Here is a 14,572-nt window from a genome sequence, read left to right as displayed (position 1 = left end):
TCTTGTCACAAGATGTTGGCAAACTGATTAAGCACAGACAAAGAGAAGAGGATAATTTACAGGACGTTTTGAATTCAGCTTGGTCAGACTTACAAGTTCTCCTTGCGACTTGGGGATTGCATTGATTCCTGCAAATCCTTCGATTGCCTACTTCTCCCAGCAGTGGCGTAGCGTGGGGGGTGCCAGGGGGGCCGGCCGCAACATCTGGGGGGGCGCGCTTGTTGGGAAAAAGCACCAAGGCAAAAGCCAGCTCCAGATGGCTGGAATGCAAAACAGGATGTTATGGTTTGCAGATGTACTGTTGGAGAAAAGGTGGAGCCTATTCTCTGTACTGAGCACCAGATGTTAGCTCAGTGTGTCATCTGACCTGTGCTGGAAGTACAGGGGAGGAGTGTGTGACTCTTCTGATGCAGACTGAAGGGTGCAGTCGCATTTCTATGTACTGTTGAGTGACAGGAATAAAACATGTAGAAAGGACTCCTGTCTGTCTCATTTCTCCTCCCTGGGAGAATGCAGGGAGGGAGAGAGAAGCAGAGAAGCAGAGGGTGTGTTCTTCTCATGACTAATGAGAAGAATCGCCGGGTTTGTTTACCTAGCCTGCCGGGGTCGCAGACGGATGGTAAACACAGTATCTCGCTCAATTGCCTCGGGGGAGGCCAGGTACCTCTGCCTGTGAGCTGAGATACTAACATATGGCAGCAGAGGATGGTTTCGATTCATCGGACATCTGCATGAGAGGCTGGTGGATTGTCCTCCTCTGCTCCAAGGAGGAAGAGAAGCGTCTGAAAGAAGCCAGAGGCTCAACAGACAGCTGGTGGAAAGAAGAGGTGTTTTCCAGAGCAACAAAGTTCAAGGTATGCTGCATTTCGGGCTAAAAGTGTGAACGCAGTTTGATTAATTCACTGGTTCACGGAGCTGCGTTTCAACGAAAACAAGAGCTCCGGGAGGAAGAGGCCTGCAACTTAAAGGCTGAAGCCTGCATTCCACAAATTCTTGTGGTTGATAAACTGTCCTATTGAAATGCATTGTTGCTAAGTAACGGAAAGTTGGAAAGTTACTGGCAAAGGGGCTGGACTGTGAGTGTGAGCCTGGGAAAGCGAAACAAAACCAGAGAATGTTTTGGCTACAAGTTTACGTGCCCTTGGAAGGGACTTTCCATAGCAGCCAGAGTTTAGCTGCCAGGTGCAAAAGAGCGTAAACAGCTTGCAGTTTGCCTGACTGAGAAAGGAAAAAACAACTGTTGGGTTTTACAGCTTGTTTGACAGTGTGAGCTGGAGGCTTGGCTTCAAGATGGATGCCAAGAAAGGGGGAGGTCTGCCTTACCCACCTCCATTAACCAGAGACAGTTATTCATCATGGTCTGGATGGATAACTACCCCAGAAGGGGTGAGCCAAGATGATGCTGGCCAAGTTCCTAAGAGCTCATCGAAAGCTGTGGAGAGCTTTGACCCCAGAGGGGAGAGTGCAGGAACTGTGGTTGTTGGAACTGTTGGTGTTCCTGAACAAGAAGCAATGGGTGTTGCTGACAGGGGGAGGGAAGAACAGAGTTCATATTCCCCCACTGATGATGCTACTGGGAAGCATGGAGTAGCATTGAGTGCTGTCCGATGCTACAATTGTGGACAGACTGGGCATCTACAGCGAAACTGTAAGAAGCCGCGCCAGTCAAGAAGAGCAAAGAGCAGCTCTACGAAGCCTGAGGCATCAGGCAAAAGCCGTTCCAAGTGCCAGGTGAAACCTGCAAAGGCTATGATGGCGAAAGGAACCACGCCAGATGTTGGGAACTCGTTCATAATTGACACGGGCGCAACGGTTCATATGTGCCCGCACAGACAACTGTTTATGACGTTGAAGAAGCAAAGCTTCGCTGTGAAACAGGCCAACGGTCAAGAGTTGGAAGCGACTGGAATTGGGACTGTGTATCTTGAGAGTCTGAACTTGACTATACGTGATGTTTACCTGGTTCCAGAACTGAGATTTAATCTGCTGAGTGTGTCGCAGATTGCAAAGAAAGGACTGAAACTGACCTATGATGCTAAAAGCTGCAGGATCTACAAAGATGGAGAACTGTTTCTTACTGCCAAAGAGAAAGATGGACTGTATTTGTTGACTTTTGATCAAAGTGATTACATGAAATGTAATTCTTCTGATTCTAACGAAATCTCTCTTGCAGGTGTGACCAGTGTGAGCACCAGGAAGGTGACCAAGAAGGTCGACAGAGCATTTCAGCGGGTGTATGCTGATGTGATTGGTCCTCTAGAACCATCTAGGGGCAATGCAAAATATTACCTTTTGTGTGTGGATTGTTTCACTAATTATTCTTGGGTTTATATGATGGAGAAACCGCAAGAAACTTTAGAAAAGTTTCAGGAGTTTTGTGACAAGGTTAAAAGTATGCATGATGCTAACATTGATTGTCTTTTCACAGATGACAAACAAGTTTTTCTGATACAGAAGTTTCAGAAGTTCCTGGATGGAAAAGGGATAGACCACAAAGTTGCTGTTTCGCCAGAAGCGTGGAACAGGGGGGTCTGTGTAAGGGTGAACAAAGAATTGCAAAAGGGGATGAATGCGCAATTGCTGAGTTCACATTTGCCACATGAATATTGGGCCGAATCGCTAGCGTCCTATCTTCATGTATGGTTGAGAAAAGTCTCGACAGAGTTGGGATGTTCTCCTTTTGAGAAGCTGTTCAATAGAAAACCTTCTGTTGCCTATTTTAAGGTTTTCGGGTCTCATGTGAGAACAGAAGCTCCAGGTGGAGTAAAGAATGCCAGAGGCATTTTTGTGGGATATGAAAAGGGTCTTTACAGAGTAATTTTGTCTGAATCTGGTCAGGTGATTCTCACAAAATTTCTAGAGAGTGCTCCAGAGCAAGAGCGGGTTGTAGAACAAACATTTCCCACAGGTGGCAATTCAGATGATGTTGATGATTTTTCTGATCTCACAGATTACAATGGTACTGACGATGACAGTGATAGCTCAGAGAGTTCAGTTGTAACAGTCATTGAGAGAAAATCTCACACAATGGATAGACCTTCACAGATGAAGGAAGAACCACAATTTGCCATTGCTACTGGTTCTCAACAAAGTCCAGAGGTTGAACCAGTGAGCACAGAGGATCAGAACCTCATACGCAGGTCTGAGAGAGTCACAAAGAGTGTACCACCCAAGAGGTATTCCAAAGAGTTTGCTAACTTAGCTGTTGCATGTGTTGCTATTGTTAACAACTCAAAGCAGGTTAAAGCAGTGTCTAAGTCAGAGACAAAGACACAACAGAGAGTAGCAAGCCAAGGTAATGCAGAGGCACTCATTCCTTGGAAGCCAGACAACCAGAGAGGTACACTGGTGAAACCAGTGGTGGGGAGTTCCAAGGGTGGAACTGAAACAACAGGGGACTGTTATATGTATAACAACTGTTTGTTCTCTTCTCTGGATCATGTTTTGCCAATTGATGCTTTTGGGGGAGGATGTTGGGAAAAAGCACCAAGGCAAAAGCCAGCTCCAGATGGCTGGAATGCAAAACAGGATGTTATGGTTTGCAGATGTACTGTTGGAGAAAAGGTGGAGCCTATTCTCTGTACTGAGCACCGGATGTTAGCTCAGTGTGTCATCTGACCTGTGCTGGAAGTACAGGGGAGGAGTGTGTGACTCTTCTGATGGAGACTGAAGGGTGCAGTCGCATTTCTATGTACTGTTGAGTGACAGGAATAAAACATGTAGAAAGGACTCCTGTCTGTCTCATTTCTCCTCCCTGGGAGAATGCAGGGAGGGAGAGAGAAGCAGAGAAGCAGAGGGTGTGTTCTTCTCACGACTAATGAGAAGAATCGCCGGGTTTGTTTACCTAGCCTGCCGGGGTCGCAGACGGACGGTAAACACAGTATCTCGCTCAATTGCCTCGGGGGAGGCCAGGTACCTCTGCCTGTGAGCTGAGATACTAACAGCGCTCGCTGCCTCCGGAGTCGCCGAAGAGCCTCGGGCGCAGGCTGTAGCAGAGCCCCATGTCTCGTGGAACCGACGAGCTGTGCGCGCGCCCGGGCTGAAGGCGTCCGGCAGGCAGCGGCTCTCAGCCCCGCGCGTCAGGGCCGCGGAGGACGTGCCAGGCAGCCCCTCCTCACAGCCCCGCCTCCGCTGCTGCTGCTGCAGCTGCTGGGCCATGTTGCATTTTCCTCGCCTCTCTGCCCCCCTCCTCTTCCGGGCAAGCGGCGTGGTTTGGGCGGCAGCGCCAGCAGCAACTCGACTCAGATCGGCAGGTTAGGGGTTGGGGGGGCGCAAATTACTTGCCTTGCCCCGGGTTAGGGGGCGCAAATTACTTGCCTTGCCCCGGGTGCTGACAACTCACGCTACGCCGCTGTCTCCCAGCACAGAACGCTGTTACTCCTGCTTCCTCCTGCTCATGATATCTGAGCCACAGATTCTCACAGGTATGTGGACATACTTAACATGCAAGGGAAGCAGGAGAGCCACTGCTCAGTGGGAGAATTAGCAAGCATTTTGCACACTGACATGAACATAATTATAGGGATCCCAAGTGGCAGGCTAGGAAAGAATGAGTTCTGGAGATCTCAGTGCCTGATAGCCTTAGTAGCTTAAGGTCTAGCACTAGGATGTTGAATGTCCCTCAAAGACCCTTCTGATGTTTGGCCCAAATCAACAGTAAACAGCAGGTTTTCATTGGGAAAGCAATGGAACAAAAGAATAACCTCTCATATCCCGCCATAGAAATCACAGTTCAATGTATGTTATAGAGTTATACATAGAGTTTTGTATCCAAAATCTGAGGCTGAGTGATTTGCATGCAGAAGATTCCAGATTCAGTCTCTGCCGGGTAGGGCTAATTCATATCCTGTTAAAATGGTCATATCCACTAGTTATTGCTCCAGTTTGTCATGGGCAGGTTTCTTTTTTCTCAGCCTAGATACTTCAACAATCTCCTGTGTGTTCAGGAAATGATCCTATATTATAACTGAAGGAGAGATGAAGACAAAGGAGTCCAGAAGCTTAACCATAAAGGTTGCCTTTGAGGAGGAGCATGAAGGAAAAGAAATATGTGAGGACACCAAAGAGAAGGAGAAAAAAACTAAAAGAAAGGATGTGATGTGTTAGTGCTGGTGCAAGACATTTTCCTGCCTGAAGCTGAGAAGCAAATGTACTCACAAACCCTTGCTGCACCTCTTCCTGCCTTCATCCTTCCCATTCACCCCAATTCTGCCATGAGAAGGGCCTTCCTTACCTTCCTGCACTCTCTCCTGCCACGCATAGAATTTATGTAGCTTGCATCCGGGAGCAAAGAGGCTTGAGAGATTCCAAGCTTCCTACACACCTGAGGGATAGCTCAGTCGGTAGAGCATGAGACTCTTAATCTCAGGGTCTTGGGTTTGAGCCCCATGTTGGGTGAAAATTTCCTGCATTGCAGGGGGTTGGACTAGATGGCCCTTGTGGTCCCTTCCAACAGTTCTATAAATCTAAATCTACTTTTATCCAAACAGAACTGTCTGCTTACAAGTGGGAGTAGATTGGCTATATGTATCCCCTTCTAAGAGGCTTCCCTGAAAAGAATGATGTCCTCTTGCTGGAAAAATGTTCTGTATCCCTACTGTACCATCATCCTGCTCTTTCCAGCCAATTAGCTGGGCTCTCTTTCCCCCAGTGTTTTGGAAATCTCCTTGGTGGGGAGGAAAGTGCCTCTCAGTGCTTAAAACTTACTTGCAGGCTTTTGAATTGTAATGGAGCCTTTCAAAGCACTTTTGTATATTTTACAAATGGAGCTGTTACCGTGCATGATCACAATCCCCTAAAGACTACATTGACAACCCAGTGACAATTGTTTTTCTCTTGTCACATGACACTGGCAAACTGATTAAGCATAAATGAAGGCAAACAAGCATATTCCAGCACATCTTGTCATGAGCTCTTAAATGCATTGAATGTTTCCTCAAGACTTGGGAGTTGCATTGGTGTCTGCAAATCTTCAAGCACAGGATTACTTACTTCTGGTTCTCTCTCTCTCTATCACATTATCTGATCCAACGTTAGTCACAGGTAAGCAAAAAGCTCAAGTTAGAAATTCTTCACTTGCAGGAGCAGAAAGAGGAGTAATTGGTGTGGTAGAATTAAGCACCGATGATGATGATGATGATTGACAAGCACAGCTTCGATTCCTGGGGTTGAAAGATTAAAAGATAACACAGCTGTGAAAGATTCTGCATGAGGTTTTAGGAACAGAAAAGTATAGGAAGCTGCCTCCTAAATTTAGTCCATTTATTTATTTATACCCAGCTTTCCTCCAAGGAGTTCAAGGTGGTGTACATGATTTGTCTTGCTCCTCTTTTTATCCTCACAACAAACCTGTGAGGTAGGTCAGGCTGAGGAACTCTGGTTTGAAGTTATCCAGTGAGTTTGATGTCTGTGTGGGAATTTGAACGCTGGTCTCCCAGATCTTACTCCAAAATTGGAATCACAATGCCACATTGGCTCTTTCCATTTTGCCCAGTATGGCTTTACATTGTTGCATTGCAGGGGCTTGGACTAGATGATCCTTTGGTCCCTTCCAACTCCAAGATTCTATGGTTGTGTGACTCTAGCTGACACAGTGGCGTAGCGTGGGGGGTGCAGGGGGGGCCAGCCGCACCGAGCGCAACATCTGGGGGCGCGGGCTCGCAATCGCAGCTCTCTGCCCCTACCTGGCTCACTCACTCTCTCTCACTGCAGTGCTGGCTGTGCGAATCCGATCCGAGCCGCTGGGTCGCCGCCCACTGTGGAGGGGGTGGGTGCCAGGCGTGCGGTGCGGAGAGAGAGCGAGGGACTATCTGGGGGAGGGACAGTGCAGCGGCCACCCAGCGCAGCGCTGAGCGCGGGAGAGAACCACACCAGCCCAGCCCAGGCAGCAGCAAGAAGAAGCTGGCAGTGGCGGCAGGTTAGGGGTTAGGGGGCGCAAATTACTTGCCTTGCCCCGGGTGCTGACAACCCACGCTACGCCGCTGAACTGACAGCACTTCTCAAGGGTTTCAGACAAGGGTCTGCCCTAATGGTTGATGCCAGGGATGGAATCCTTCTGCACAGGAGGCAGCTGTTGCACCACAGAGCTATGTTCCTTGCCCTGGAAAGTATTTTTTACTTTGGGGAATATGGGAACCCTATCATAGAGACTCTTTGAAACCCCAAATATATTCAGGTACCTGCATGCCCCACTGGCCCCTTTAAAAGGTAAAGGGACCCCTGACCATTAGGTCCAGTCGTGACCGACTCTGGGCTTGCGGTGCTCATCTCACTCTATAGGCTGAGGGAACCAGTATACACCTTCTGGGTCATGTGGCCAGCATGACTAAGCTGCTTCTGGCGAACCAGAGCAGCACACGGAAATGCCATTTACCTTCCTGCCGGAGCGGTACCTATTTATCTATTTGCACTTTGATGTGCTTTCGAACTGCTAGGCGAAGAAGCTAAATCCGTAATGATACATTGGGCCAAAGATATTGGGCATAACATACTTTTAGAAGATTGTGAAAGATTGTGAAAAGATGAAATAAATTTTACTGCATGCAGTTTCCTCAAAGAAAATGTAATGACAATGATGAATAGATGGCATTTAACGCCAGTGAAACTAGCAAAAATGTATGGAACAAATAACCAATGCTGGAAAAGTAAAGAAAAAGATGGTACCTTTTATCATATGTGGTGGGTGTTTAAGGAGGTGAAGGCTTTCGGGGAAATTATATATAATGAACTTTAAAAAATGTTGAAATATACATTTATTTTTTTAAAAAACCCAGAAGCCTTCTTATTAGGTATTGTGGGTAGAGAAATACACAAGCAAGATAAAACGTTTTTTTTTTTATATGCAACAACTGCAGCAAGAATATTATTAGCCCAAAGATGAAAACAACAAGAGATACCAACGAAAGAAGAGGCAGTTTTCAAGGGGAAAATTGTGACTTAAAACAACAGCAGACATTTGAGTAAAGCAGTGATGCAGGGAACAGAGAGGAGGGAAATGGCAATTTTAAATAAAGCAGTGGTTTGAGTTAAATACCTTCAAGCACTGGCTGCATCCTTTGGGGAATATTATATGAGGAAAGTGGAGGAACAGACAGGAACAGAGTTATAGGGATCCCAAGTGGCAGGCTAGGAAAGAATGAGTTCTGGAGATCTCAGTGCCTTAGTAGCTTAAGGTCTAGCACTAGGATTTTCTCAACCTAGATACTTCAGCAATCTCTTGTGTGTTCAGGAAATGAATTTATCACACAAACACACAAACACCATTTTCGAAAAAGAAGAAAAAAACTCAGAAGAAAAGAAAACACTTATCAAAGTCTCCAGAGACATATGCACTTTATGCTTGCAGGTGTTTTGAGGGCTCCTGCTCATATGCAGAGATTTCGCTTAGCGTGCAGAAAGTCCTGTGGCAGCTCCAGTGAGGGACAGGAATGATTCCTGCCTATATCCCTGCTGGTCAGGGATGAAGACAAAGGAGTCCAGAAGCTTCACCATAAAGGCTGCCTTCGAGGAGGAGCATGAAGGAAAAGACATGTGAGGACACCAAAGAGAAGGAGGAAAAAAACAAGAAGAAAGGATGTGATGTGTTAGTGCTGGTGCAAGACATTTTCCTGCCTGATGCAGAGGAACAAATGTCACTCCCAAAGTCTTTCTGCACCTTTTCCTGCCTTCATCCTTCCCATTCACCCCAATTCTGCCATGAGAAGGGCCTTCCTTACCTTCCTGCACTCTCTCCTGCTATGCATAGAATTTGTGTAGCTTGCATCTGGGAGGAAAGAGGCTTGCGATAGATCAAGCATCCTATTTTTATCCAAACAGAACTGTCTGCTTACAAGTTGGAGTAGATTGGCTGTATGTATCCCCTTCTAAGAGGTTTCCCATAAAAGAATGATGTCCTCCTGTTGGAAAAAGGTTCTGTATCCCTACTGTAACATCATCCTGCTATTTCCAGCCAATTAGCTGGGCTCTCTTTCTTCGAGTGAAAATAAATTGCCGTCCAGTCACTCTTCCCTGTGAGAACTCTGCCGGGAAAAATGACCTGGCAAGATAGTAGAGTAGCAGCAACGGTCCTGCTTCCGTGTGAGAATAGGGATAAATCAAGTCCAGAGACAGTCCGTTCTAATCTCTAGTAGCTTTATTTACAGAGCAATAAATTTCATCAGACACCATCAGAGCATTCCGGCATCTTTGTGCTTTCCAAAAGCACTCTCACAGCAGCCTCTAAGTTGAGCTGCTTCTCTGTCCGTTGCAGAGACAGATCTGAAGAGCATCAGAACAACATCCTGTGACGCACTTCTCTGCATGGAGCTCCTCCCAGCTCCTCCCAGATCCAGATACAGGACACCAGTGAGTTTTAACCCTGTCAGTTCCAAACTCCACACTCTTTCCCCGAGTGTTTTGGAAATCCCCTGCGTGGGGAGGAAAGTGCTTCCCAGTGCTTAAAACTTACTTGCAGGCTTTTGAATTGTAATGGAGCCTTTCAAAGCACTTTTGTATATTTTACAAATGGAACTGTTAGTGTGCATGATCACAATCCCCTAAAGACTATATTGACAACCCAATGATAATTGTTTTTCTCTTGTCACATGACACTGGCAAACTGATTAAGCATAAATGAAGGAAAGCAGGCACGTTCCAGCACATCTTGTCATGAGCTCTTAAATGCAATGAATGTTTCCTCAAGACTTGGGAGTTGCATTGGTGTCTGCTAATCTTCCAGCACAGGATTACTTATTTTGTTTCTCTCTCTCTCTATCTCAATATCTGATCCAACATTAGTCACAGGTAAGCGAAAAGCTCATTAGAAATTCTTCACTTGCAAGAACAGAAAGATGAGTAATTGGTGTGGCAGAATTAAGCATTGATGATGATGATGATTGACAAGCACAGCTTCGATCGCTGGGTTTAAAAGATTAAAAGATAACAAAGCTGTGAAAGATTCTGTATGAGGTTTTAGGAACAGAAAAGAATAGGAAGCTGCCTCCTAAAATTTAGTCCATTTATTTATTTATACCCACCTTTCCTCCAAGGAGTTCAAGGTGGTGTACATGGTTCGCCTTGCTCCTCTTTTTTTCCTCACAACAAACCTGTGAGGTAGGTCAGGCTGAGGAACTCTGGTTTGAAGTTATCCAGTGAGTTTTATGTCTGTGTGGGAATTTGAACGCTGGTCTCCCAGCTCTTACTCCAAAATTGGAATAACAATCCACATTGGCTCTTCCAACTTCCCCAGTATTGCTTTACATTGTTGAATTGCTGGGGGTTGGACTAGATGACCCTTGGGTCCCTTCCAACTCTAAGATTCTATGGTTGTGTGACTCTGGCTGACAACACTTCTCAAGGGTTTCAGATAAGGGTCTGCCCTAATGGTTGATGCCAGGGATGGAACCCTTCTGCACAGGAGGCAGATGTTGCACCACAGAGCTATGTTCCTTGCCCTGGGAAGCATTTTTACTTTTGGGACTATGGGAACCCTATCATAGAGACTCTCTGAAACCCCAAATATATTCAGGTAGCTGCAAGCCGCACTGGCCCCTTTACCTGGCAATTAAAGAGCAAGTCATGTCACCTTAACCACCCACTCCAAAATAGCTACAAAGTATGAAAGACTAATCTCCAAAGCTTTAGCTTTTTTATTTGCTTATTTCCGTTAGTAAAGATAAATTCTACTGTTCTCTAAATTCTTCCAGCAGGAAAACAACGGACAAAGTAGAAAAGCAAAGATTGATCACGATGATCAATTACACACTCCCATCACTGTCCCCAATGAATGCTGGAGAGGAATATTACGGAACGGAAAATGGAACTGTTCTCTCTAACAATAGCTACACTGGTAAACATTCAGGATTGACATTAGGACAGTATATGTATATATATATTTGCTTTTTAATCAGCATTTTGGGACTTTGGTGGAATGGGACTGTCATCTGGCTGCTTGGATTCTGCATTAAGAGGACTCCTTTCACCACTTACATCCTGAACCTCTCCATGGCTGACTTTGGTTTGCTGACAGTTAATCTTATTTTGTATATATTGTCCCTGTTAGAAGTATCTGTCCTCAAACACCTTCTAGTATACATTCTTATTCTCATGTTCCTATTCTATGGCACGGGTCAATTTCTGCTGACAGCCATCAGCATTGACAGGTGTGTAGCTGTCCTTTTCCCACTTTGGCATCGATGCCACCGACCACCAAATATGTCCACCGCTGTTTGTGCCTCAATATGGGGACTTTCTTCTATTTTCCCTGCAATTGACTTCACTCTCCTTCTGGCTGATTTAAATGTTTCTAACATACTGGGCATTCATCTTATTGTGAATGGCTTCCTCTGCCTCCCACTCATGACTGTCGCCACTCTGATCCTTTTTGTCAGGGTCTGCTTTAAATCACACCAGAGGAGGAGGGGGAAACTTCTAATTATTGTCCTGCTTGCTCTCTTCTTCTTCATCATTTTTTCTTTTCCACTCAATGCCGTTTTCATCACTGTTTATGTTCTTGATTCAGAACCTCCTTCTTTCTTAGAATATGCCTCCATACTCACCTGTGTTAATAGCTGTATTAACCCTCTGATTTATTTCCTGGTTGGAAGACAGAAGAGAGGCAGGTGTAGGCAGAGCATGAAAGCCACATTGCAGAATGTTTTCAAAGAGGATGAAAACCCTACAGAGCCAATGGAGATGTCTTTGGAAACTTAGTTATGATGGCTCAAAAATATTTCCAAAATATGTCTTTATCATTGGGATTCCGATGACACAATCTAGTTCCCATTTTACAAACTTGTGCTCAATGCTGGCTATTGACTTCAGAGTGTGCATAGAATTTCAGTCTTGAACAGATGGATGGACTTGACAAACTTCTTATTATCCTTATTATTTTATAAATCTAGATAGTATACGACTATGGAGGAAGCCTGGGTCCATTGATGGGAAGAGCATTTAATGTATTCAGGGAGCCCCGAGCTTGAGGTTGGAGCTGCTGGGGAAAGTTGTAGGCTGGGGTGGGAAAGTCGATTTGGCTGGCAGAAGGGAACCTCTACACACACATTGAATCCCTTATGCATCAGCATTTTCTATTTCAGTACAGAACCTCCCTAGATCCTATATTATGAAAACTTTTGTGAGTGCCTGAACAGCTGTGTTAACCCTTTGATTTATTTCCCTGTTGGAAGACATAGGAGATTATAAAAAGTGTTCGTGATTTTTAAAGAGTGGCAAAAATTAATTACATTTATCTGGCAAGGAAAGAAACCAAGAATAAAATTTAAATTAATTACAGATACCAAAGAAAGAGGAGGTTTCTCTCTACCAGATTTGAAAGTGTATTACGAAGCTTCTTACCTTTGTTGCTTAAGGGATTGGATATTGTTAAAAAAATACAGATCTATTAGATCTGGAAGGATTTGATAATAGATTTGGGTGGAACACATATTAATGGTATGAGAAGGCAAAAGTCCATAAAGATTTTCTGAACCACATAATTCGAAAATCAATATATGATGTGTTGAATAGATATAAGATTTAATAGAATGTAAAACACCATGGTGGCTGTTGCCGTTAGAGGCAACAACTATAAAAAAAGTTAAATATGGGGGGGAATGGGCCACCTATGGAGATTTGGTGATGGAGATGGATAACCAGTAGAAACTAAAACCTTATGAGGAAATAAAAAAACCTGGTAAATGATTGGCTGCATTATCATCAAATAAATGAAGTGCTTAAAGAAGACAACAAGAAAAATGGATGTGAATATATAAGATCTACGTTTGAATTGGAATTTCTAAGTAATAAAGTAAAAATGTTGTCAAAAATGTAAAAGTTACTTTTGGAATGGCATACAAAAGATGAAGAAGCTAAATCTGTAATGAGACATTGGGGCAAGGATATTGGGCATAACATACTTTTAGAAGATTGGGAAAGATTGTGAAAAGATGAAATAAATTTTACTGCATGTAGTTTGCTGAAATAAAATGTAATGAAAATGATGTACAGTGGTACCTTGGGTTACATATGCTTCAGGTTACATACGCTTCAGGTTACAGACTCCGCTAACCCAGAAATAGTACCATAGGTTAATACCTTTGCTTCAGGATGAGAACAGAAATCATGCTCCGACGGCGTGGCGGCAGCAGGAGGCCCCATTAGCCAAAGTGGTGCTTCAGGTTCAGAACAGTTTCAGGTTAAGAACGTACCTCCGGAATGAATTAAGTACTTAACCTGAGGTACCACTGTATAGATGGTATTTAACGCCAGTGAAACTAGAAAAAATGTATGGAACAAATAACCAATGTTGGAAAAGTAAAGAAATAGATGGTACCTTTTATCATATGTGGTGGGTGTGTAAGGAGGTGAAGGCTTTCTGGGAAATGATATATAATGAACTTTAAAAAAATGTTGAAATATACATTTAAAAAAACAAACAAACGCAAAAACCAGAAGCCTTCTTAATAGGTATTGTAGGTAGAGAAATGCATAAGCAAGATAAAACATTGTTTTTATATGCAACAACTGCAGCAAGAATATTATTAGCCCAAAGATGGAAACAAGAAGAGATACCAACGAAAGAAAGGACACTTTTCAAGTGGGATATGGTGACTTAAAACAACAGCAGACATTTGAGTAAAGCAGGGATGGAGGGAACTGAGAGGGGGGAAAGTGGCAATTTTAAATAAAGCAGCAGTTTGAGTTAAATACCTTCAAGCAATGGTATATTTGAGGATGCTGCATCCTTGGGGGAATCTGATATGAGGAAAGTGGAGGATTTAAGAAATGGCAGAGTTTTGAGTCGTTAGCAGGGGGTGACATGTGGCAGTGGGGAAAATCTACAGGAAATCACCACTTTCCAGAAGAAACGTCTCATGGCTCTTATGTTACTGTATCCACTGGCTGCAATATTCCCTGTGTTTTTGTACTTTTTGGTATATACATTATTATGTTAACCAAATTGAGCATGGAAAGATTGAAGCATAAGGTAGAGGTAAAGGGACCCCTAACCATTAGGCCCAGTCGTGGCTGACTCTGGGGTTGCAGCGCTCATCTCGCTTTATTGGCCAAGGGAGCCGGCGTACAGCTTCCGGGTCATGTGGCCAGCATGACTAAGCCACTTCTGGCAAACCAGAGCAGCACACGGAAACGCCGTTTACCTTCCTGCTGAAGCGGTACCTATTTATCTACTTGCACTTGGAGATGCTTTCAAACTGCTAGGTTGGCAGGAGCAGGGACCGAACAATGGGAGCTCACTCCGTCACAGGGATTCGAACCGCCGACCTTCTGATTGGCAAGCCCAAGAGGCTCAGTGGTTTAACCCACAGTGCCACCTGTGTCCCAGATAGAAGCATACTATGCTATTAATCAATAAATGAATATCGCTCGATGCAGTCACAGAGTTGTTAACTGCTTCCCGCTCCCCGATGACTAAGAAACCGCCTTTTATAAAGAGTACTTTCTACAACAGTGAGAATTAAGGCGGCAACAAACTCTTCCTAATTTCACTGACGGCTATCTTGATCACCAGTAAAGAAACAGTTTCTTCTTGTCACAAGATGTTGGCAAACCGATTAAGCGCAGATGAAGAGGAGAGGAT

The 14,572-nt window shown here is 44.5% G+C and overlaps 1 protein-coding gene across 1 annotated transcript; it reads left to right on the top strand.

Moving 5' to 3' along the window:
• Positions 1–4,359: 4,359 nt before the first annotated feature.
• On the top strand, positions 4,360–11,688 carry LOC308480869 (mas-related G-protein coupled receptor member H-like; the record flags this gene model as incomplete). The annotated part of the gene is made up of 2 exons (XM_081012804.1): positions 4,360–4,424; positions 10,686–11,688. Exon 2 carries the CDS (start codon positions 10,726–10,728, stop codon positions 11,686–11,688), a length of 963 nt encoding a protein of 320 aa, XP_080868930.1. The 5' UTR covers positions 4,360–4,424; positions 10,686–10,725.
• Positions 11,689–14,572: the final 2,884 nt, after the last annotated feature.

The sequence above is a fragment of the Podarcis pityusensis genome, assembly GCF_964106645.2.
Source record: "Podarcis pityusensis genome assembly, chromosome: 7".
NCBI classification, from domain to species: domain Eukaryota; kingdom Metazoa; phylum Chordata; class Lepidosauria; order Squamata; family Lacertidae; genus Podarcis; species Podarcis pityusensis.
The sequence above is the reverse complement of the archived record's forward strand: the minus strand, read 5'-3'. Positions and strand labels throughout refer to the sequence as shown.